This window comes from Dermacentor variabilis, chromosome 6 (genome assembly GCF_050947875.1).
Source record: "Dermacentor variabilis isolate Ectoservices chromosome 6, ASM5094787v1, whole genome shotgun sequence".
NCBI lineage: Eukaryota > Metazoa > Arthropoda > Arachnida > Ixodida > Ixodidae > Dermacentor > Dermacentor variabilis.
Window position 1 is genome coordinate 38602615 of NC_134573.1, and position 25000 is coordinate 38627614.

Genomic DNA, 25000 nt, shown 5'->3' on the forward strand with positions numbered 1-25000 from the left:
CTCTAGCCTGTTACTCCTCATTTGTGCAAAGTGAAGGGGGAATAGAGGGAAAGGTAGGTGGCAGGTGATTGTTATAGTACAATGAGGTACTATATACACGTTGTCCAATACGCGGATGCGTACTGTAGCAACAATACAGGCAAGAGTAATCTTGTCCGCACAAAAAGTTATCGCGTAAAGATATTTCGCTCTGTCTGCACATCTCACAGGTTCTAGAGGCGATGGTCTAAACCAGTCTCACGTACAAAGCACAAGAGTGACTTTATGGCACGTTGGGCATAGTCAACTCTTCTACACGCGCCCAGAATCTTTTCTTCTGAAAAGGGGCGGGAGTCCAAGCAGTCAACACTAGACCTAAGTGTTCTTCGTGCGGCCGCCCATTGAGGGCACACGCAAAGTACGGGAGCAATATTCTCGGGAGTGTGACAGACGCTACAGTCAGGGTCCCGTGCTTGTTCGATCTTGTGAAGGTATCGGTTAGTGTACGCGACACCCAGCCGTAATCGATGGATGAGTGTTTCCTGGCCTCTCCCCAACCGAAGTGGAAGCCGGAATTTTAAACCAACGCCGTCTATGGAGGCGCTCCTGCTGATGTTCGGGGTTGTCTCATTGTCGTGCCATAGAGGTTTTGATGGAATTATGGAATTATGGCGTTGATGTGATACCGGGAAAAATCAATTTTCATAATGTTTCCGTCAGTCTCCGCCTTTTTGCTTCCGCCTCAGCCTGTTCATTTCTATCTATTCCACAATGACTAGGAATCTACTGCAGCACGATGGTGTGCCCGGAGTGAGACGCCTCAGAAAGCAGATACATGCTACTATAAACCAGAGGACAATACGCGGTTCTATGATTCACATAATTGCTGATGAGTTGCAGTGCTGCTTTGGAGTCACAGAGCAGTGTCCACTTCTCGAGGCTCTGTTGCAGTATGCAGCGAATTGCTTCTCGAACTCTCGTCAACTCAGCTACTGTAGACCACGTTCTGTGTGCTATTTTGAACCGTTGTGCGATGCCCATTCCAGTCACCATGTAAGCCGCCGTGGAACAGGTCTGTGTCACGGATCCATCTGCAAAAATATGTTCGGTATATTCACACATGTCAGCAATGTAGGATAACGCGAAATGCTTGGGCCCCACAAGTGGCATTTTCGATGTTTCATTATTCCAGGGATTGAGATCCTCACCGTTGGCTTTACCATCGTCCTGAGTGGAACTTCTGGCATGTCACGTGGTTCGAAATCCGACGGCAATGAGTCTTGCTGCGACAACATGGCTTCTGAGTAGGCGGCGACAGGCCGTATGCTTGTGATGTTTTGCAGTGGACGATTCCTGTGTCTAGTCAGTCCCCTTAGATGCACTCGCAATGGCTGATGTTGAAGATAAACTCGCGCTGGGCACGCGCGTGCATCTGAAATAGTCACCCAAGTAGACGAACATCCGTGGTAGCCCTAGGCAAAATCGCATTGCTCGAGCCTGAGCACTCAAGTGTGCCTACAGCAGTTGTACTAACCTGAGAAAGTACCGGCGCACTGTAGCGGAGGAAACCAAGAAAACGTCCCTGGTATAGCTGCAGAAGAGATGATTTGGATGGCCCCCACGATTTTCCGGACATATGTCGGATGATTTGAGTAAAGCTATCCAGCTATCCATTCGAAACCTCAGCAGTCATGGAGGCATTACGGAATCAGGGTGTAGACGAGCCGTATGTAAATATACTGAAAGATATCTATAGCGGCTCCACAGCCACCCTAGTCCTCCATAAAGAAAGCAACAAAATCCCAATAAAGAAAAGCGTCAGGCAGGAAGATACGATCTCTCCTATGCTATTCACAGCGTGTTTACAGGAGGGATTCAGAGACCTTGTTTGGGAAGAATTGGGGATAAAAGTTAATAGAGAATACCTTAGTAACTTGCGATTCTCTGATGATATTGCCTTGCTTAGTAACTCAGCGGACCAATTGCAATGCATGCTCACTGACCTGGAGAGGCAAAGCAGAAGGGTAGGTCTAAAAATTAATATGCAGAAAACTAATGTTTAACAGTCTGGAAAGAGAACAGCAGTTTACGATAGGTAGCAAGGCTCTGGAAGTGGTAAAGGAATACATCTACTTAGGACAGGTAGTGACCGCAGATCCGGATCATGAGACTGAAATAATCAGAATAAGAATGGGCTGGGGTGCCTTTGGCCGGCATTCTCAGATCATGAACAGCAGGTTGCCATTAACCCTCGAGAGAAAAGTGTATAACAGCTGTGTTTTACCAGTACTCACGTACGGGGCAGAAACTTTGAGGCTTATGAAAAGGGTTCTACTTAAATTGAGGACGACGCAACGAGCTATGGAAAGAAGAATGATAGGTGTAACGTTAAGAGATAAGAAAAGAGCACATTGGGTGAGGGAACAAACGCGAGTTGATGACATCTTAGTTGGAATGAAGAAAAAGAAATGAGCATGGGAGGACATGTAATGAGGAGGGAAGATAACCGATGGTCATTAAGGGTTACAGACTGGATTCCAAGGGAAGGGAAGCGTAGCAGGGGACGGCAGAAAGTTAGGTGGGCGGATGAGATTAAGAAGTTTGCAGGGACGACATGGCCACAGTTAGTACATGACCGGGGTAGTTGGAGAAGTATGGGAGAGGCCTTTGCCCTGCAGTGGGCGTAACCAGGCTGATGATGATCCAGCTTTTTTCTTAATGCAGAGATGTGCTTCGACCGAGATAAGTCACGGTCGATGATGACTCCGAGAAACTTGTAGTGGGTTACTTAAGGTATTATCTTTCCATCGTTCATAACGGGGCAGCACGCCATTGACTCCGTGTAAATGTCATGGTTACACTTTTCGACGGTGAGAGCTGCAGTCCTCGATTGTTTCGGTATGTCGACGTTATTGACACCTACCGCTGCAGCTTCGTTTGCACTTGAAAGCGCGTTAATCTCGTAATCCGTATACAGATGTGATCTACGTACACGTAGACGGAGACTGTGCCAGTGAGTTCTTTGATGAGACCACCGAGAACGACATGAAATAAAGTTGGGCTCAGCACACCTCCTTGAGGCAGCCCATGATATGCGGGACGCTTCCTTATTTCACCGTCTAGAGTTGTCATGAATATCGTTGTCTCTTGAACACAGTTGGCTATCCACTGATGCATACGGCCACCGATGCCATGTTCTTCAAGCGCATTTAAAATTGCATCATGTAGAACAGTGTCAAAAGCGCCCTTATTATGAAGACAGACAGCAGCCTTCAATCGACAGTGACGCTTTTCATGTTCAGTATTTGTTACTAGGTCAATAACGCTGTCGATTGAATAGCGTTATTGCGTCTGGATATATATTCCGTCTGGATATTATATATATTGAACCAGTCATTGCGTCTGGATATATATTACGCTTCTCCAAAAACCACTCCAGGCGCGTCAAGACCATGCGTTCCATGGGTTTTTCTATGCAACTGGGAAGCGCCACATTTCTGTAAGAAAGCATAGCATGGAGTGCCTTCCCTGGTTTCAATAATGCCACGATCTTGCTTGTCTTCTAGTGTGTAGGCACAGTTCCCGAGGACTAAGGGGGATTGTATAAAGCCTTCAGATCGTAAAGCTCTTAAGTCGCTCGAGGGCCTAGATGACGCAAGGAAGAATAGGTAATGCCATCAGGCCCAGGCGCACTTGCGTGCGCTGAAGAGGCAGTCGCTGCACGTAGCTCTTGCAGCGTGAATGAGAAGTCGAGATGACCGTCCATTATTGGAGGAGCGCACCTGAATAGTGAAGCTACCGCTGTTGTAGATCCGGAGAGGTGCAGGCAGAAATCTTCCGCGATTCCCTTCTGACTGCGCGTCTGGATGATGGCCAAACCTCGGAAGGGACGTAGTTGTTGCGAAGAAGATGATAGGGCTCGCACGACATACCATATCGTGGACAATGGTTTCCTTCGGTCCAGGCTGGTGCAAAAGGTCCTCCAACTTTGTCTGTCGAGCTTGTCTAAGTATCTTTGAATTTTCTTTTGCACATACGGCGTGACGTCCTCAAGTCTGATATCAATTTAGTTCGACTGTATTTCCTCTCGACGCGACATCGGACTGCCCGAATCTCTTCATATATAACGTCAACTGGTCTTGAATTTGATGTTCCCCCTAATTTTTGCCGTCACATATGGTCTCGCGGGAATCTCGGCGCTGGCGGGCAGGACCCGTCCGCATTTACATGTGCACTGTAAACGGGTCGGGCTGGGCAGGCTACCCCATGCTGTCGGGCTCACTCAGCCCCACTCCAGGCTTGTTCAGTCCGACCGGCAAGCCTTTACATGAACTCGGCAGGCATATTCCAGCCCGACAAGCCGACTCGGCCTGCTTCTGTCAGGTTTCTGTAAACGTCCCGAAGGACGAGAATTACATGGCGCCAAGCGGCCTGGGTCGAGAGTATTGTACAGCACCAAGATTAAATGCTGCTTACTTATGCTTGACCATTTATTTTATTGAATGGAAACGTCATAAACACAACCATCAATACAACTAATAATAAATAGATTCTTCATTTGTGGATTCACAGGGAACAAATATATATGTACACATTTACTCCTTGCTAGTTTGCTAGTACTTTGATGGCAATAACTAAACCCTCTTGTCAATGCCCTTAGAGCCTGTAAGGTATTTTAAATAATTTCTACTGAAGGTACTGGGCAGTATGCATGGTGCTAGTGAATGAGAAGAAGATGACGAGGAGTGCTTGCTTCCCCGTTTCGATATAGCGCTGACCTGTCTAAGCCTACTGCTGCAACCTAGAACTAGTTCTGCTAGGCGAACACCCCCGTTGCATTTGGTGGAGGTGCTGGGTTTCTCTTCGACATCCTGGAACTCCGCAGTCGGACGCTACCACCAACTGTTGCAATGGATGAACCGGGACCGTGCCAGGCTGCTGCACCCGGGCCCTCGGCCATCGTTTGGTCTGGCGTCATCCGGCAGCGCGACCTGTCTAAGCCTACCGCTGCAACCTAGAACTAGGGCTGCTAGGCAAATATGCTTAAATGCACATAATAATCAAAATATCAATATACAAGTATGGGCATGAGAGTACTTCCTACAGCCGCCGAGGGAGATTGCTGACCTCCCTTGACCAAAAGTTCCATCAAACTCCAGCAAGGGCGACCTTGTCACAGCGAGTACATCTCCCCCGATATAAAGACAATGAAGTTAAAAGAAATTTGCGGGTGCCCGTGTGACAGGGGTATACGCCAGAACTGTCTATCCCAGGGGCGAAATTTCCCTCAAAACCGGAAGAGATGTACTGCCTTAAAGATGAAAAAAGTAGCAATAAAAATAAAAAAGAGTTAACAGAAAGTGAGTTGTACCAATTAGACTCCTATTCGAGCTCATAACTTTCATTTCACATTTGCTCTACTCAGTCAATCCACTCGATGGCTATAGCGTCGCGCTGCTTAGTAAGAGGTCAAGGTTCGATTCCTGACCACGGCGGCCACATTCCGGGAGCTCTATTTCAAGATACGCTCGCGTACCGTGGTTGTGGTGAGCAGTCAAGAACGCCGGGTGGTTAAAATAAATAAGGAGGAATCCTCTACGGTGTCGCTCATGAACCACTTTTCAAATTCTGGCCGTTAAACTAAGAAATTGAACTTACCGGTACACTTTTCACAGAGCTGTTATCTTCAAGAACAGCAAAGCTTTATCCACACTTATACCAAGCAGAATAACGGAGAAAAAAAAGCATGAATGATCGGTTCATTTCGCGTTGACACATACGTGCTATAAAGACAAACGCAGCATACGAAGTAACAACAAATAAAGAAAAGCCATCCGGGACTCGAAGTAAAGAATGGAAATTCAACAGAAGGCACATCAGATGAATAAATACCCACAGTGGCCGCTGCTCCTGCTGACACGAATTTTGTCTTTAAGCCTTAAATTGCCTGAAGTGTTCATTTTCGCCTTCACTTAAACCAAAATTGCTATATCATACCTGAAACAGAAAGAAAAGAAGTACTGACTGGACGCCAACGATTACTTAAGTGGAAAATTATAGTATCAGAACACAGCTCGCCGGACAACTAAATTGTGCTGAGAAATGAAAGCAAACCAAAAACCTAGATCCAGATTTCCTTCTTACAAGCACCTTTTACTCTCATTATTTCCTCCGAGCCGTCAACGTAATGATACAGGGCTAGCCATGCTTTTGCGAAGTTTGAATGGTGAGAAGAATTGTTTGAGCAAGATGCTGGTCACATGTTGTTGATGTCTTTCGACATGTAGCAGTTGGGGCATACCGTCGTCGTGAAGTTTACGCACGCAGAAACCACAGTGTAGCGCCCTTGCATGGCGCTGTGTTTGTGTATACCTGTTCACGCTCAATTGGCGAAAAAAAAACCTGAGGATGAAGTAATTGTGGCCACTGTCAATTAGTACGTGATCCATTGGTACTAGGTCATCCGCGTGTCATCCGAGGGCGCCATCTATGTGAAGCAGAGGCCAAATAGGTGTGTTGCCTCCGCCAGGAGGCCTTAAAGGTCCAAACACCCAGCATCGGCGCAACCCCCTGGATCCCCCTTTCCCCAGACACGGCTAACCCGCGCACGGCTACAGGCGGGAGGGCCCCAACCCTCGTGTGCTCGGGTACATGGTGTTGCAACCCATCAAACGCCTGCTGACGCAGTAGCCCCTGCGGGGTATTCCATTTTGTCGCGAGAACGTATACTGACGACCAATAATACAGGACAGCAGACAAGGATGACAAGGCCCGACAAGGTCTGGGATGAACACAGAGACGCTCGAAATGCATTGGGTAAGGCACGTGGTCAAGGGATTGTAAGATAAGCAAAAGCCTCACACTTCCCGGTAAACATGACTGTGTCAACCACTTCTCGTACTTTTCCCCTTGTTAAAGTACAGTACAGAAAAACTTCACGGAAACAATCGCCGGACCAGTCATTATTTGTTGTCTAGGCTAATGTTTGTTTTAAATGTGCTAGTAAGCTTTGACAACGAGGATTCGTAGAGATAAGCTTGTCACATTATTTTCGAGCAGCTTTCTTTGCCATTAAATGTTTCTGTGAGCTATTTCGCTTGTTAAAGTACAACTTTTGTGCTTCAACAGAGGCCGTTGCTTATGTTAATCCTTTTTAATTGCTATCACGCTATCCGCAGCTTCGGGCTGCCAGAGAAAAAAACACATTAGTTCTTCCACTTTTCGCGCCCCATAGGAAGAAAAATTACCGTTTTCCCCCCGATTTCTTTTAGCATAACACCCGAATTGCACCCCACGAATTTCAATACGCATAAAACCCGAAAATAAACGATGCTATCTATTTACTGACATAAAAGCATGACTAAAAAGCTAAGCTACGAAGATATTAGAAAGAAATTGTCGCTGCAAATTGGCAACAACTAAAAAATATAAAAAAAGAAATGAAATGCCAGATGTGGCCAAAATGTATTCATTGCTTTTTTCGTTTTTTGTTTCTTTTCGTTGGTTTTCCTAGAAAATATGCACCTTTACCGGGAGGGCCCTTACACGTTTGTTTATCGCTCTGCCACGTCACATTTTCACGAGCAATCATGGATAGTGCATGGTTTCGGGTACATTCTCCGCCGACACAGTGCCGTCGCGATCACACCTACCTTTCAATAATACGGTTGTAGTTGTCACTCCAAACCTGCAGGCAGTCCTCTTGTCCAGGCGGAATGTGGCCAATGATGTGAACCTGTAAGCACGCCAAGGAGGCTGACCGGTAAGTAGTCTACGCAGCTGTACACCACTCTGTATGCGTTTTTAATCATCACTTCTGTTAGGTTTTATATAGCTCTAGGGTAACCTTGACCAATTACACACCGTGTAATCACCGTCCAATTATATTCCCTCGAATCTCGACACTTCTGAATTTTCGTAAGTTGACGGCTAATAAGTACGCTACTGCAACTGGAAGACAGGGACAACAAGGACACTGCAACAAATATTTTGTGGGGCGCACTTTAAGAGCCATTCCACCAGCCGCTTTTTCTTTTTTGCTAGTTGGCCAATACATGCATGTGGCCACTCCAGTCATGAAACCCTCCTCTTTCATTGCGCTTTATGATTTTTTAGCATGAAAGAGAGGGAGCTTGCACATCCAATGGTTCACTGAGGGATTAGCACTAAATGCCCACTGCAGCAAAATATATATAATGAGATAACGATATAAAAATGAGATAACGTGAAAATGAAGCAGCCTCCGTGAAAAAAAAATTTTTCGCGTACAAGATAAAGCATGCCAAAGTAGTCCTTTATTTCACCAAATTTTAAAACGAAACGTTCCCATTACAGATCGCTAAAGCAGATGTAAGACAAAGGAAATTCAAGACAACCATGGCTCCTTGGCATGGCTTTCGAGATTGGGTGGTACCAGCGGCAAGCTGGCAATCTAGGAGGTGACTTGCTGGGATTTGTTTCACATCCAGTAACAACAAGGTGCACCTGTCGACGCCGGTTTGGGTTCAATATGGATACTGTTGTTAGAAAAAAAATAGATAATTACCTGCCCTTCAACTTTACTAGAATTGCATTGCCAGTATGCGTACTAACCATTTATAACCATTTATTCAGGCAAACATTCCACCACGTGAAGAAGACCTTCGAAAATTTTGAAATGTTCCGCAAGTGTCCCGAGAACAAATTCGACAAACACCCGAAGAGGCCCCTAGACAGCAAGCTGAACGCGGAGCAATAGCACAAGCGCCATTCAACGAGGCTCGGTCCTACGTGGCGGGTATTAATACCGGGGCAAGGAGGAGAAACCAAATTAAGCCGATTCCCTTCCGCGTGGCTGACTTCAGCGCAAGCACGAAATGTCAGAAAAGGCTCTGATGGCACATCCTTTGTTGGGCAATTCACTTCTTACAAGCGTACGTGAAGTAGTAAACGTGATGGGAAGTGTGTTTTGAAGAAGTCGTATATGTGGTATAGTCTAATGCGTGACCCGTAACCTGTGAAATCTTATCTTTGCTGTTCATGTTTGATAAACGCTTAGCAGTCTGCGTTCCCAAGATGGTGCCTTGTCTGCAATATGGCTGCGCTTGTCGTGATTGTGTCCTATCTAAAGCGCCCTGGGACACATTATCAAACTACATCTTCTCACCTAGCCTTCACGTCGTCTTGTTATTTCCGCAAGCTAATTATGGAGACATAGGTGGTCGTTCTTTTCCTGCTAGAGTAGTTATGAGTAATAGAAGAAGAGGTAAAGAGGGTTTCTAATGGGTTTTGCATGCTCATTGAAAGGTGTTATTCAGCAACAGGAGCGCAAGGAAATGACGCCAACGACACGAGCACAAGCCCGAACTGACCACTGCTTATTCTCCTCAATTAAATTTATTATAGAGAAACTGATAGCAGCATGTCAAGAAAAAAACATGTGAAGGAATCTATAAAGCAAAGTTAAAAAGCGAACTTGCTTGCTTTTTTTCACTGCTTAGCTAGGCTAATCTGAGCCTTTTACAGTCTATTGTTCCAGAGATCAACGTTACCTAATCCTGAGAGAGTGAAATCAACGACATACTCCATTCCGTACAGAAATTTCTGCAACTGCGCTTTACGCCAAAGCACCGTGAAGACACAAGCGCGCCCCACTAGAATGCAAACATAGCTTCAAAGGCAACAGCGAAGTTCGATCATCACGAACTATCAATGAAATTGAATTGTTTTGCATGAGTATTAGCTTAAGCATAGAGTGGCATTATTCCAGCCGCTGCATGCGTAAGCCCGTCATCCTTGAATTCGATTAGCACCATTGACCATCGTTAGACACATGCTTGTGATGCTTGCTAGTTTTTAGATTTTCCTCAATTGCGCGATGTATGTACCCGCGCATATATATATTTTTTCCTCGCGCATAGAAAGCATCAGTTGGGAATTGAGTGCTTGTGTTGCTTGCCACATTTTTCGTGCGTCGTCATTCGTGCACTCAATGTTTTTTAGAAAATTCGATATGAACTAGTCCACCTCTCCATCCTATTACAAATCCTGATGGTTTGGATCACGCTGTGCGTTTAGACATCTTGCATGCTTTCCGTGAACTCTTTGAAAGTAGGTGGACGGATGGCCCGATCATGTAGTGAAATTATGTACGAGAGCAAGGCGGAAAAGGCCCGCGCCAAGTGTTTCGCTGTCAGGGCGCGGTGCACCAGTCCAAGCAGATGAAGGATGCTTGCCGTTGGAGCGAATGAAGAGACGGAGCCGGGGCGTTCGCATCTGCTGACCGAAACGCATAAGGCACGAGTAGCGGCTGCTTGGAAGCGTATGCCAACACTTCAGAAGCACGTTGTACAGATGCTCAAAAAAGGAAAACGACGATACCTTGTGAGGCAGCAAAGCGCAGAAATGGCCACTACGCCAACAATTTCAGAGGCAGAATGGATCAAGACAACGGCAAAATTAAGCAAAATATAAACATCTCTATAAAAATGACGTAAATTGAACAAGAGCGCAAATTCGTAGAGAGGCAGGGAGCTTGACCAGACAGCCGTTTGTGGCTAACTTGTTCTGTGGAAGGGGAAAATGGGACTGAAAAACTGGAACGTGAAAAGTATTTCACAATTTGCACGGACAGAGAAGCACACAATGCAGCGTTCAAGATTTGCACAAGAGCTTCGAAACAATTGGTGATTAAAGAAGATTTGGAAAACATTGCATGGCGTTCTGCGGGCTTAACTTCTATAGGCTTAAGTTGATCTTAAGTTGATCAAGTATAGAAGATAACCATCATTTCGTGGGGGTCTTTTTTTTTCTTTTTCGTTGGCTGGACGTAAAAATTCTACTTCCGAATGGGCCTCATATCCTCCAGACCAATCACCAAACAGCATGCTGTACGAATGCTTCAAAGAAGCTGAAAAACTCAATATAAGAATTTTCGCTATCTGTTAGGATTAACCGGTGAGGTTGTGCAGTGGCTAGAGCATGGCGGTGCTAAACACGAGGTCACGGGATCAAATCCTCTTCACGACGGCTGCATTTTAACGAGGACGAAATTCAAAAACGGCCATATGGCGTGCAACGGGTACACGTGGTCAACCCTATTTGGCGTAACTCATAAGCACATCATGGTTTCGCAAAGCAAAATCTCTGAAGTTAAGTTTTTTTTATTGTGTTAGGACTCACTATTTACTGAGAAGTTACACTGCTAGAATTCGTACGAAGGTGCACACAAGAGCCGGAAGCACGTAAGCATTGATCATTGATACGTTGAATAGATATCATTTTCTACTTACTTTCGGCACATTTCATCACTTACAATTTTGATCTTTTAACCATGCGCGTTTATTACATTGCCATATATTCCTATAAACCTAAAGTAGACAGTCGTGCCAGGTATATATCGCCGACACTGGTTGAGAGATCTTAACATAACACTTTAGAAAATGTGGTAGACTAAAGCAAACCGTCAGACGGATAAGATTTTCTCTGTGCCCTGAGCTTAACGTACGGAAAGACAAAAGCTACATAATCTGCGCTTGCAGGATATTTACTCGTCAAATTATTCGTCAAAGCGTGTCATCTCTTGCGCGAAGACAGGTTCTTTGCCCATGGAACAACGTTGTCTGTGCATCTCGTACAACGAAGGTGCTTTCAACTTCCCAAGTTTGTTGCGTTTTGGGGTCTGTTCTGAGCATGTTTCGTGCTTCTTACATCATGTCATTCTTCATCATACCAATTTACAGTAGCATCTAGGCCTGCCTTTAGGTAATCCTCTGCAGGATTCATTAATGAGCCGCTCTCTCTCTCTCTCTCTTCTATATTGCTCACTGCACCCATCAAACACGTCGATAGTCCAGACTGTAGCAGTAACTTTCGCTGGTAACTTCGCGTTTACCTTACCAGTTTAAATCAACACTCCACCATCAACAATGCTTACCTCTTTTCGCTACGGCATTGTTCCGAGGCGCCCTAAAATCTTTGCGATGGGCTTCAAACCGGCTTCCAATGTGTGTGAATTGGCCCGTGGAAAATGAAAGCGCGAACAACCCTTTGCCATGGCTTAGTGGCTGTTATTTCGCTGCACTGCTGAGCATGCGGTTGCGGGTTCTATCCCATCCGCCATGGCTGCTTTTTGATGAGAGCGAAATATTAAACTGATCGCATACTCAAATCCATGTGCTTGCGAAGGACTTGTAGGGTTAGAATTATTTCGGATTGGCGCGATACGACGTACCTCGTAATCAGATTGGCGTTTTGTCACGTAAAATCGTAGCATTGTCTTTAGAAATATAAACTGTCGACCGCACAGTCCTCACCTTTTGGCCCTTGATTTCGGACTCCTGGAGCTCACTGACAAGAAAAGCAAGCTGCTCGGCGGGGTCTCTAGGGTCCAGCAGAAGCCACCTGCATTGCAAGACGCCGCTTTCAACGCAAGCGCCAACGAGCATCGAACACCGAGCTGCTTAGCAGTAATGCGCGAATATGGTTTCAAATTCATTCAGGATGTGATACTCGAAGTCCCAATCCACATAGCTCGCACCGCGTGAACGGTGGCCACGAAGCGGCATAATTACCACGCGCCGACGCCGCGCTGAACTACATTACCACCTGGAAAGAGAGGCTAAGGTCGCCTCAGGGTATACTCCCAACGCCCTGTAATCCGTCTGAGGAAACACAAAGATGTTTTCGGCACACGTGCGAAAAGCCTCAGAAGACAATTTATGACCTACACTCATGCTGCATAGTTGTAATTGACGTAAACAAAATATTCACAATTACACGGGACAGTAGGATAAACAAACGCTTAACTCGCACTCTTTATTCGACAGCATGGGTCGCTAAATATCTGGGGTTTACAAGAAACGCGTCGAGAAAGGCTTTCTCTGAACTACAAGAGTTTGTAGATCATATTGACCCATGCCGGCGAATAAACAGGGTAAGTTTGACGCTTGTTCTCCATATCCTCCCATGCGATTGTGTTTATTCTTCTGGGTTACAATTAGGCCTAACAATCTTAACAGTGAAAATATTTCACTGTGCTATGAAGCTGGAGAAGCAACTTGGACATCGTTATTTCAATAGATAAAGCACTTTCCGTGGAATTAGACTTTTTCATCAAATCTAACCATAGGAAGGTTGCAGACAATGCACACAATTCGCATGAGTCAGCTAAAGGACATGCCGTAAAAACGAATGAAGAAACCAAAATTAACGCAAAGAAAAGTCTGGAAAGAAATTGCAATTTTACGGGAAAAGTGACCCATTCACTATATATATATATATATATATATATATATATATATATATATATATATATATATATATATTATTACGATATCATCGAGCGATGCTCAAGAGACGAGCCGCCGCGAGAATTAGGGAACGCAGGGTTTAGACGTGGAAGACACGTCGAAGGCGTCGTGGAGAAAGCTGGCGAACAGGCGGCCTCGAGTTCGCGGCGAACAATGCGGGTGACGTCGTCACAGGTGGTGGTCTGACGTGGTCGACCCTCACATGTCGACGTAGCAGCAGTGTTGGGTAGCCGCGTGATGTGGTGTATGATACGGCGGCTCTTAGCTTGTTCAAAGCGACGGCATTCTTTGATGATGGCGTCGATAGTCGAGACGTTGCCGAAAACAAGCAAATTGAAAGCGTCGTCGGCGATGCCTTTTAGAACATGTGACACTTTATCTACTTCGGACATAGCATCGTTAGCTTTGCGGCCTAGAGCCGAAACGTCGAGGATGTAGGAAACGTACGGCCCCGCAGATGACTGAACACGTGACGCAAGAGCGAGTCTCGCGGCAGCCTTGCGCCCAATGGGGTCGCCGAACAGTTCCTGTAGCTTCTCTTTGAAACTGCCCCAACTGGTTATCTCGTCGTCATGCGTTTGGTGCCACACGCGTGGGGTGCCGCCGAGATAAAATATGACACTGGCGAGCATAATCGTTGGGTCCGACCTGTTATTAGCACTGGCGTGTTCATAGAGCTTGATCCAGTCGTTAACATCCTGTCCCTCCAATATTGCCAGCGCTTCTTGCGTATTCTCTGTATCACAGCTGCTTGATTTCGCCGACGAGCAACGCCATGACGCCTACATCAGAGCACTCATTGACCGTTTTGAACAATCTCCGGCCGATGCTACTCTACGCCTCTTCGTCCTCCGCGACGGTACTCTGTACCGTCGTAACCTTCATCCGGACGGGTCTGAGTTCCTACTTGTAATACCTGAACACCTCCGCTCCAACGTTCTAGAAGAGCTCCACGACGCCCCAACGGCAGGACATCTCGGCGTATCTCCAACCTATGACCGTGTACGTCGCCGTTTTTTCTGGCCGGGCCTTCCCCGTTCCGTACGACGTTACGTCACCGCTTGTGAACTTTGGCAACGACGCAAGAAGCCTTCCCAGCTCCCCGCTGGTTACCTTGCAGCCGCTCGACGTCCCTGCCGAGCCCTTGCATCGTGTCGGCTTAGACCTTCTCGGCCCATTTCCAGAATCTACATCAGGAAACAAGTGGGTTGCAGTCGCGGCTGACTACGCGAGCCGCTACGCCGTAACCCGTGCTCTTCCGACCAGGTGCGCAACTGATGTTGCGGACTTCCTCCTACATGATATTTTGATGCATGGTGCTCCGCGTCAATTGCTAACAGACCATGGCCGTACTTTTTTGGTCAAAGTGATCGACGACATCATGCGTGCCTGCTCAATACGCATAAATTTACCATCTCCTACCACCCCCAAACGAACGGCCTCACTGAGCGCTTGAACCGCACGCTTCCAGACATACTATCCAAATACGTTTCCGAAGATTACCGGGACTGGGACCTCGCTGTACCTTACATTACCTTTGCATACAACTCTTCCAGTCTCGAAACTGCTGGCTTTTCCCCGTTTTACCTATTGTATGGCCGCGAACCGACGCTACCACTGGACACTGTGCTTCCGTCCGCCACAGCTTCAACTAGCGATTATACCCGTGATGCAATCGCCCATGCTGACCATGCTCGCCAAATTGCGCGCGCTCGTCTACAAGTGTCTCAAGACAAGCAAAAGAAACGCTACGACCTCCGTCCCCGTGATGTCCATTTTGTGCCCGGCAGCCTCGTGTTGCTTTGGTGACCTTCGCGTAAAGTTGGCCTTTGTAAAAACTGCTTTGTTGTTACACAGGTCCATATCGCGTGCTCCGCAAAGTGACCGATGTCACCTATGAAATAGTTCTAGCCACGCCCACTACGTCCTCCGCTGTGACAACTAGTGACATTGTCCGCGTCGCCCGACTGAAGTCCTACAACTCTCCACGCGCCTTGGATATTTAACAGCACCGTGACAGTGCTTTTGCCGCCAGGGGGTAGTATTACGATAGCATCGAGCGATGCTCAAGAGACGAGCCGCTGCGAGAACGACGATGAAGTTGGTCGATGAGCTTGGCGCGAGCGAGTGTCGGCCTGGCTGCCTGGCTCCCGTGTAAATAGCCTGTACATAGCCCATTCTGTCTGTGCCATTCGGCACGATACAATACATATATATATATATATATATATATATATATATATATATATATATTGATCTGCTCGAGCTCTTCGAACACTATTCGAACAATACGAGAGGCAACGTGGTCACGTGACTGCTGCTGCGCACCTATATCTAATAGGTTAGCAGAGCTAGCCGTGGAGCATCTCAGCGCTGCCGGGATGAGCGACGCGGCCTGCAGCGTTTGACGGTAAACCATATGTGTCTGTCATCGCCCGATGAAAAAAAGTACACGCATTTAGCATATATTGAAGGACCGCGTTTTTAGTTGGACGTTTACTACCTCTTACGGTGTGACCAGTGTGCGCCAAAGGTGATCAAACAACCTCGCAATGATCGACCTGAGCTCAAGTTTTAATCAAATTCAACGACCTCACTAGACCTCAACCTCATCCCATGATGTTGAGGTGCATTCAGAAGAACCCACCTCAACTTTCAACGGCTTGCAACGACTTCAACTGGACCTTGTCTGGACCTCATTTGGGATCCTTAGAAATGACCCTTTTTCTTGGATTCGAGCTAGTGTTCGCAAGGTCACTTGTGTTTCTAGTGCATAAATATTTGTAAGCATGTCTAGATGTGTTTGATTCAAGCAGCCCACAGACACGATCGATGCAGCAGCTTACAAAAGCATATTATCGTACTTGCACGACTATAACACCAGTTTGTGTTATTTATTTACGGCCGAGTAATCGCTACCTTAAGCAGGACGATAGGCGCTGTTGTGCAGGCGCGTCAGGCGAGCGACCTTCGAAGTCACGCACTGCAGTATCCCACAATCTGTTAAAGATCTCTGCCTTGCTCCATTGTGTTACGGGCATTTTGAAGCCTTGTTTGTTGAATAACGTTGTGTGTCACGGAGCAGGACGTCGTTCTTGCCGGCAGTGATCGAGGCATGAGCACTGCTCCCTTCACGTTATTTTGCGACGGCATTTCGCAGCAACCTTGGATAATGCGCTGCGGCCATCCGCTTTTGGGTTTCCTTTCCTGTTTATTTGAGAAATCACTTGGCGTTACAATCGTAACATATTTGATTATGGCTGGGCAGCGTGACTTAACATGGATGCTAGATACGTAGAAAAAGGTCAGGGCATGCGCTGAGCTCACACCTGGATTTTGAAATGTTAAGTAGAACTGCCCAGTCAAAATTATGAATCCGAAACTTGGCATCCTTTCAGTCATTCTATATTATTTTTGTTGATGTTCCTGAGATCGAAATCCTTCCGTCGGGTTGTATTCGTTATCGCGCTATGTGGGTGCAACTACGGTACTTTATTAAAGTCCTTTAGCAGTATTATTTAGCTGCGAAACTGGATTGGATAAACTTTATTGTAGGTCCTGTAGGACGCGCGTCAGGCGCTGGGGACTATGTTTTTCAGGCGTCGTGAAATTGGGGTAACCTATATCTACATGTGGACGTATTTCCTAATATGTAATTATTTACATGGATATAGTTATTAATGCCGTAACCTCATTTGTTCAGGAGGGATAGATGTGTAGATGCGCAATTAGGCAGCGATTGAAAAGCTTGACCTCTGGAAGTTTGCAGAGGAACGCACCCAGTAAGAGTCATTCAGATCCACTGACCTGGAAAAATTGCCCGAGTTTTCCTTCACGGATGTATTTCGAAACGGTGTAGATATTCGGAGGGACTGCTCCACCAAAGTAGACAGACCACACTTTGAACTTACACGCAAATTTATTATTACAATATGTGACCAGGGTTTTGGAACGAAATGTTTTCTGTTCTGATTTTAGTTTCATTATACTCAAAAACATTCCGTGCCGGTTCTGCTCCGGAACAAAAACAAAAAAAAAGAAAAATGACACGTAGCGTTTCATAACTGTTTTGTTCGTATGCAAAAATTTTCGAAGCAAGCCAATGAGGAAAACAAAGTGGTTAATTTTTTTAATAAGTTAATTATAAATTCTGGGATTATGCTCAGGGCCTTCAGTCAACGCACTGGGCTTAATCTCGGAAGCAGCACTTAACCGAGTGCACTCGCCGAAATGCGAGATCGCTGTTCCGACAAAACGAACTTAAACAATAACACTTTTGTAACAAAGCGTTCTGCCTGTAGAAAACGAAACGCGCTCTTCAGCGCGCAAGTCCTGGGTTTTGCTGCGATGCCGATCTGCTCGCGCACCGAGGCTCCGAACGACGACCTTAGGTTAGTGGAGCGCTCGACCGGCTATCGCTCGGATTGCCGACTTTCAGCTTGACCCGAAAACCAACGAAAAATATTTCGGTTTCACTACGAAACAAAATAATAAATAACGTTTCCCTTACGTTGGCGATCGCAACAGAAACATGGTTTTTCTTCGTTTTTCGTTTTGGTTTCCGTTCCGTTCCGACACACTGTACGCAAGAATTTTATTGCATTGAGCAGCTGCATTAAAATATTGCTTAAAATACATTAAAATCAAACTGCACCTTTTTTATGGCAGCGTAATTCACTCTCGTTTTCCGAAATGGAAGGTATTTAGCTTATTCCTTAAATTGGCAGCAAAATGACAAACTTACCAGTTCAGTGTGTTGCAGTAGTTCATGTTGAGAGAAATTATCTTCAACCCAGGAAATGGCGTAATGGCATAGAAAGCTCCTCTGTGAATAAAAAAAAAACACGAAGAGCAGAATTATGATAGAAACAGCTCCCGAATTTGTTTCAATGCACAAGTGAAGCCTACCAGAAATATAGCTTGAGATTGTCCTTGTGTCATCATAGAACTTGTGTGCAGGTGTCTTAAATACACGTACATACTCCTAGGCGGGTTTTCAGCATCGACCTCCAGATTCCAACAGGTTCGTGCTTGTTGAATAATAATGTTTACATTGTTCTTTTTTCTGGATTTCTTTTGCCCCCTCAGGAGCCACGATTTAGCATATTATCAAGGTTGTGACATTAGCTCAAGTATAGATGCAATAACACAGGTGTACAGGAGTTGCACTACAAAGCACGAAATACACAATAAGATGAAAATGCAATTAGCCTTCACCACAAGTGGTATAACTGCGTAGATACTTTCTTCAGACTTTATTTCTATACGCTTTGTGATAACCAATCTCCAATAAGTCCTATAATATACTCTTCGCAATTTCTGGGTAAACACCGCACTGCATGCACTATCAGCCCACAGATGAAAAGTATTTAGAAATCTTCAATGGCTTCAGAAACGTAAATTTATGTGTCATTAAGGAAAAAGTTGAAAGCTGGGTGAAATGCTGTGAAGGTAATAAAATGTACTTACATTCCATGCATCTATTTGAGCGATAATAGTGCTAGCGCGCCTCTTGATAAAGGTGCACAAATTGTGGAGCCTGCTGTTTCTTCTATTGCAGCAAGCACGTCATTGTCAAAGGTGCACAAGCAGAAAGTCAGAGTAGGAGCCAGTGTCACTGAATGCGGCAGTACATGCACAAACGAGGTGTCGAACACATTCACATTTAGGAGCCCGTCCCACAGTTTTTTGCGAGGACGTTTCTGAACAAAGTTTGATTCCGTTCGCCACGAGCCGATGACAGTATTTCAAGGGCCGCATGAAAAGGAAGAGGCTCTAGGAGTTGTTTAAAACGAAGGCCTGACCTGTACCCGCGCTACTGTGGTAGCAAATACACTGACTTGAAAGAAATAACTCGTCAGGACAACTGCTACAGAACCTCTATATCTGAATCTGCAGTCCTGATGCTTATTTCGATATGGTAATATTCCTGTCCAGTTCTGCGAAATTGTACTTAGATAGTGGTTGAAAAGCGAAATGATGGAATACACAATGGTGAGACGTAAACTGTTTGTAGTTCTTACGAACTCCATTTGCCAGGCTGCGCACAAAATACGTCGTAGTAGGTCTGCAAGAAATCTGCACACCATGCACGTAATGCTAAATACTGCAAGAAAATCAACTCCATAATTTATTCGTATGATAAAGGTTTCTCTCAAACGCCTGTTTATGCATATAAAACGTATAATTATCGAAGACGCTGCACAGGTGACCATGCTCAAAATGCGTCACAATGCGCAAGAAATTTCGTCTAAGGCTGAGGTTGCAATGAGAGTTTTTTGGCACAACCCCTGTGGTGTTGTTAAGGTACTGCTCCAAAAAAGACTATATTCAAAACCAGCAAAAAACTTAACCACAATATGTGTGTGATATATCGCGCCTAGCATTCTTCGCTCGGAGGAAACACCTGTCAACTGCCACAAAGGTGACGTGGCTGATGCATAGAAGTTACGAGAATAAGCATATTAAAAAACCAGGAAAACGGTATTTTGTGGAGACTTTACCAATAGCAGGCAACGAACTGGAAGTGACCTTCGTCCTAAGCTACCTTGGCTTCGTTCGCAAATGTTGTGAACAGATTTCGTCGGATGTAAAACACACATGCGGATTGCACTTTTTTATCGCATCTGTGATAACACTGTAGCTGAGGATCCCGTATCGGTCCGCCTCGTTTGATCATGCTTAAAAAACCGAGTCACGTGCCGAATTTTCTGTTCCTCGCCCTGTGTTGGTACCCTAATTCAACTAATGGCGCTTGATGTCAGTCATTCAGTGTTAGCCCAAGACATTTAGGGAGGAAACTCAGCAAGGAAAGCTTTTTGTATTGTGTCGCCTGTAGGCAACAATCTTCCATAAATAGTTAAGAGCTCGCCTGCCACCGGCGGCGCTGACCGGCAATGCTCGACCACGCCCATTCTCACGCGGCTGGAGGCATGCGCTGAAAACGCAGTCCACCGGCTCAGATCCAGATTATGGGCCGTATAATGGCTCTATCGTTTACTTTCCATTGTTTTCATTAAATTGTCATGGAAGGGGCTGCACCGCCGTTATCATCAGGATCGGGCAATAGCCTCTCCAATTGCCTCCACATTGCAATCCACAGGAAAGGAAGAATGAAAACTTAAGTTGGCCTTCGTAAGAAACTGCCACTGAATAAATATTCGCCGATGAAATGGCAGTTTCCTCAGTATTTCAATTCTTTCCTTTTTTTTTTTTGCAAGAAGCACTGCTTTCGAGAATATATGCATGCAGCTGCTGAATAAGTTCGGAGAACGCATCCGTTAGGGAGTGCGTTCTGCAGCAACTGGCACTAGAACCTTACCGTCTTGGTAGCCGTGATCGACACAAATAATAATTTACGTTTGCTTGAAATAAAAGAAATGGCTAATTCAGATACGACTTATTTTGAGCACTTGTGATATGTTGCCTTGAATAAGTTGGCAGAAGCTGATTCCTATCGTCGGCCAATTCTTCAGGCTAGAAATGGCTAATTCAGATACGACTTATTTTGAGCACTTGTGATATGTTGCCTTGAATAAGTTGGCAGAAGCTGATTCCTATCGTCGGCCAATTCTTCAGGCTGCTTGTTCCGATGGCAAATATAAATATCGAGCCAAACTTCTATCGCCGAGCACTTTGGAGTCATCAACAAGCAAATACAAAAACTGAAAATGTGAGAGGAAAAAAAAGCAACAGTTACTGCACTGCCCTCCCCCCTCCCTTGAGTAGAAAAAAAAGCTGCCAACAATACCAGAAATCAAATCCTTATGTACCACTAATATTTCTCATGCCATTTTTTCCCTTGTCAACCATCGTGCCTCTTGGCAAATCTACATGATAACAGCGGTGCGGAACCGCTTGTACCAATGGCAAAAAGCGAAAATAAATTAATATTATGTAGAATGGTTACGACACAAGGTCGCTCATTCGGCCGAGTACAACGCTGTTATCGCAGCACCACAAATGAGGGCTTACCGGTAAACTCCCATTTGTCGCAGTTCTATGAGCAGGCAATGCCATTAATGGAAATACTAAACACATTTGCCTGCTTGTGTACAGTTCGTTGTTATTCTGCCGTAAGAATTCTTCTGTATTATGAGTGAAATTTGGGTCTGTTAAAGGCGTACTTCCTCGCAAAAGTGCAACTGAAGGACAGCGCAAATGAGCAGCGCATTGTCAGTTATGCCACGTAGCTGCGTAGTACGTTCTGGCAAATGTTTAGGCGTACTATACAAAGTGTTCAGGCCCAGCTCCGGATTTGTATGGGTCTTCCTCGAAGTGCGTCGACGGCGGCAGTTATTGCGATCGCCAGAGATCGTCATCAAGACCCACATCGCAGCTGAAGCACTAAGAGTGCACGTAAGGCACCTCGCCCAGACTCCTTGCCACCACCTATACCCTCTCTACCTGCGGCCACACCACGCCCTCGTTCTGCCGAACGGTATCCGCAAATAGTGAGGCTATACGATCTTGCTTCACACCTGCCGCGAGACCTTCAACTCCACCTTGCTGCCTCATGCAACCAAAGATCAACCTGACAATGTCTGGCGTGCGGGAAAAAGCAGATACGTCATCGCCGGCTTTTCAACAGCTTACCTTACTCCTATTACACGAGTTTGACCCAAATATACATTGACGGCTCTGTCCTGTCGAAGAACTCACGCACAGCTGTCGTCATTCCAACAAAAGCCACCAGTATCAAATTGAAAACATCTCACTTAACCCTGTCGACGGCATCAGATCCCGCAGCGCCTCGAGTCGCTCTACAGTGCATTAATGACGAACCAACCCTCAGATGGTCGATTTTCTGCGACTCGAAGACGGCACACCAGTGTTTGCTGTACCCTTACGGTGCGGTCCACATGAAAAGTTCGTATTTGAAAATCACAGAACCCACACACCACTTGACCGACAAAGGACATGAAATAATTTTTCAGTGGCTGCCAAGTCACTGTGGTATCAACGGCGATGAACATGTAGATCAAACTGTTCGTTGAACTCTCGTATAGAAGACAACGCCTATCGAACCCGCAGTCTAGGAAAGATGCTACAAGGATTCTCCGCCTACTTTCACGAAAATGCATTACATAATAGTGGAATGAACGACATTTTATGCCCGGTTAATTAGAACATGTTGGCGGGCTAGTTGGTTAGAATCCATGATAGAGTGCATAAGCGTGGCTGAACGAGGGCGTAGCACTGTACAGATACACAGAGTCTGTCTGTGTATCTGTTTCTTGCTATGTCCTCGTTCAGTCGCGCTTATATATTCTATCATGGATTTTATGCACGCCCGTTTATACATCCTGGATCCAACCTTAAGACTGCGACTACTACCAAGACTTCCCCGAAGAAACGCAACTCTTTGTGTAGGCTGTAGTTGGGCGTCGCGTTTACCAACTCCTGTGCGTTCCCCATAGGCACGGCCGACACCGAAGCGTGTGCATATGGCGATTGCGGCGACGTGGAAATAATTCGACATGTTCTTTGCCAGTGCACGCAGTACAGCGTCCAGTGACAGTCGCTTTCCTTCGTGCGGCAGCAGTTGGACGACCAACCACTGTTGGAACAAAGAATTTTGAAACATGGACGTGACTTGACTTCGCATCAGAAGGCAAGCGCCACTGCGTTTCTTGAGATCGACCGGCCGTTGTGAACGCCTGTGATTGGAACGCCTTTTATGTCACCTGCCTTCCTTTTTTTTTCCTTTTTCGCTCTTTGTCGTCTCTACGCACTCTATATCTCCCACCCCAGTGCGGGTTAGCAAACCAAGAACTCGCCTGTGCTTAACCTCCCTGCCTTCCCCCTCGCTCCCCTTCTCTCTCTTACGCGTACAATTCATAATGGCTATGCTTAAGTTAAGAAATATATCAGTTTAAGATATTTTCATTTTTCTTCCGCTGGAAACCTTTCAGTATTCTTAGAACACCACACGTCATGCCATTCATCGCGACATTGTTGTTAGATACCGGCGAGACTGTGGCAATATGCACGTTCTTTCATTTAAAGTATACTTTCTAGAACGCATAAAATTCGGTGCCTTACGAATCGCGTCATTAGGCGCTAATCGTGAATTCCTTTTCATATTGTCGCGTACGCTTTTTGAAATCATAACAATGCAATGGTGCTCTTGGCGAGTATTTTGTGATCGACTGCCAACTTCCTCCGGCCACGCCGTTAGCTTTCTATTGGCAGTGGAAGTGTGCCGACCAGGTCCCTTCGCGACATACTTGAAGGCAAGAAACCGCGCTAAAGACGCATCGATGTGAAAGACAACACTTTCCTTCCTATGGCACATTCACAGTCCTCATCTCCCCTTCTAATAACTATGGTCATAAAGGTAGGCCAAGGCATGGCGAGTGGAACATAAAACGTGTGAACCTAAAGACATGCCCATCTTGATCTGTTTAAGTCAATCACCTTCGCATGGTCACAGACGCTGATGCAGGCAGCCACTGCGACCATTGCGACGCCAGTGCTGTGTAGAGCCAATCCACAGATCGCTTGCCTTTCACTGCTGGGATGGGGAAGCTGCAAGAAAAAGTGCGTGTTCATAACATATGTAGCACGCGACAATAAATTCTTTCAGCAAGACAGGCACGTAGTACCTATGTTATGTTATGTTACCATGGCATCGTTCATATTATGAGAGCAATCTCTGGCGGTAACATCCTTTAAAACTGCTTCTACACGCTCTGTTACGAGAATCTGAAAGCGGAGTCTTGAAACTTTCCTTTGGAATATTGGAACAAACCAGAGGCAGATTGATAAATAGCGAACCCAACGATACAAGATCCTATCAGCAATCCGTGCAAAAGGAGGCGAAAAAGGACTGGACGCGCTTCTTCGCTTCGGTAAGCTATTTCTAAAGCTCCCTACTTTGCGCTAATTTCTCCATTAGATGCAATGTCTGCCAAGCGCAACGTTTTAGTAAAGTCAAAGGTAGCGCTAGCTTATTCTGCATGATTCAAAGTGCAGCAGCGCATTTTGACAATCCAGCAAGAACAGAAGTGCGCGGACAAACGCTGCCTTTTGACATAATTATTACAATCGATGAATGTATATCTCTGTGTGCGCATATATATATATATATATATACACATGCCATCGGATGCCATCCTTGTCGAAAACCGCGATGTAAAGTATGCCCCTACATGGTCACATCGCAACAGGTTACTAGTACGTCTTCAAACTTTTGTATAAAAATCAAAGGCGATTTCGACTGTGACACAAAAAACGTAATATACATGCTTGAATGTACACTCTGCAAAAAACGGTACATCGGACAAACAGAAGGGCCTTTCAGATTCCGCTTTAACAATCATAAATCCCACGCTAACACGTTGCCAAACCTGCCCATCTCAAGACACGTACATCTTCCTGACCACTCATTTGATAAACTGAGAGTCACGTTGCTTGAATCTGGATTTCGCTCAAATTATGATAGAGAAGCCCGCGAATCCTTCCTTATCTACAAGTTTGATACCGTCGCGTGTGGTATGAATGAATGTGTAGCAAAATTGAGTTGCCTGTCTTTGTAGTCCGTCACTTGTCCCCTTTTTCTGTGTCTGTGTTTGCTTGATAACATAGCACATATTGAGCACATATCGACGTTTTGTTGTCACGTGGCGATTGGTTGTTACAATTCATTTCGGTCCGTTTTTATGCTTTGTATTTTAGATTATATGTTTGCAATCGCCATCGGTCTATACACGTGTCAGCTATCCTTTGAA

General features: G+C 45.6%; 1 protein-coding gene across 1 annotated transcript in view; it reads right to left on the minus strand.

Moving 5' to 3' along the window:
• LOC142584737 (sphingomyelin phosphodiesterase-like) overlaps positions 1–25000 on the minus strand; it is a 128552-nt gene that overhangs the window by 72635 nt on the left and 30917 nt on the right. Inside the window, exons 7-10 of the mRNA XM_075694962.1 lie at positions 23688–23798; positions 18013–18093; positions 12273–12360; positions 7632–7714 (exon numbers count right to left, since the gene is read on the minus strand). Coding sequence (XP_075551077.1) covers positions 7632–7714; positions 12273–12360; positions 18013–18093; positions 23688–23798 — 363 coding nt within the window. The remainder of the gene's footprint in view (positions 1–7631; positions 7715–12272; positions 12361–18012; positions 18094–23687; positions 23799–25000) is intronic.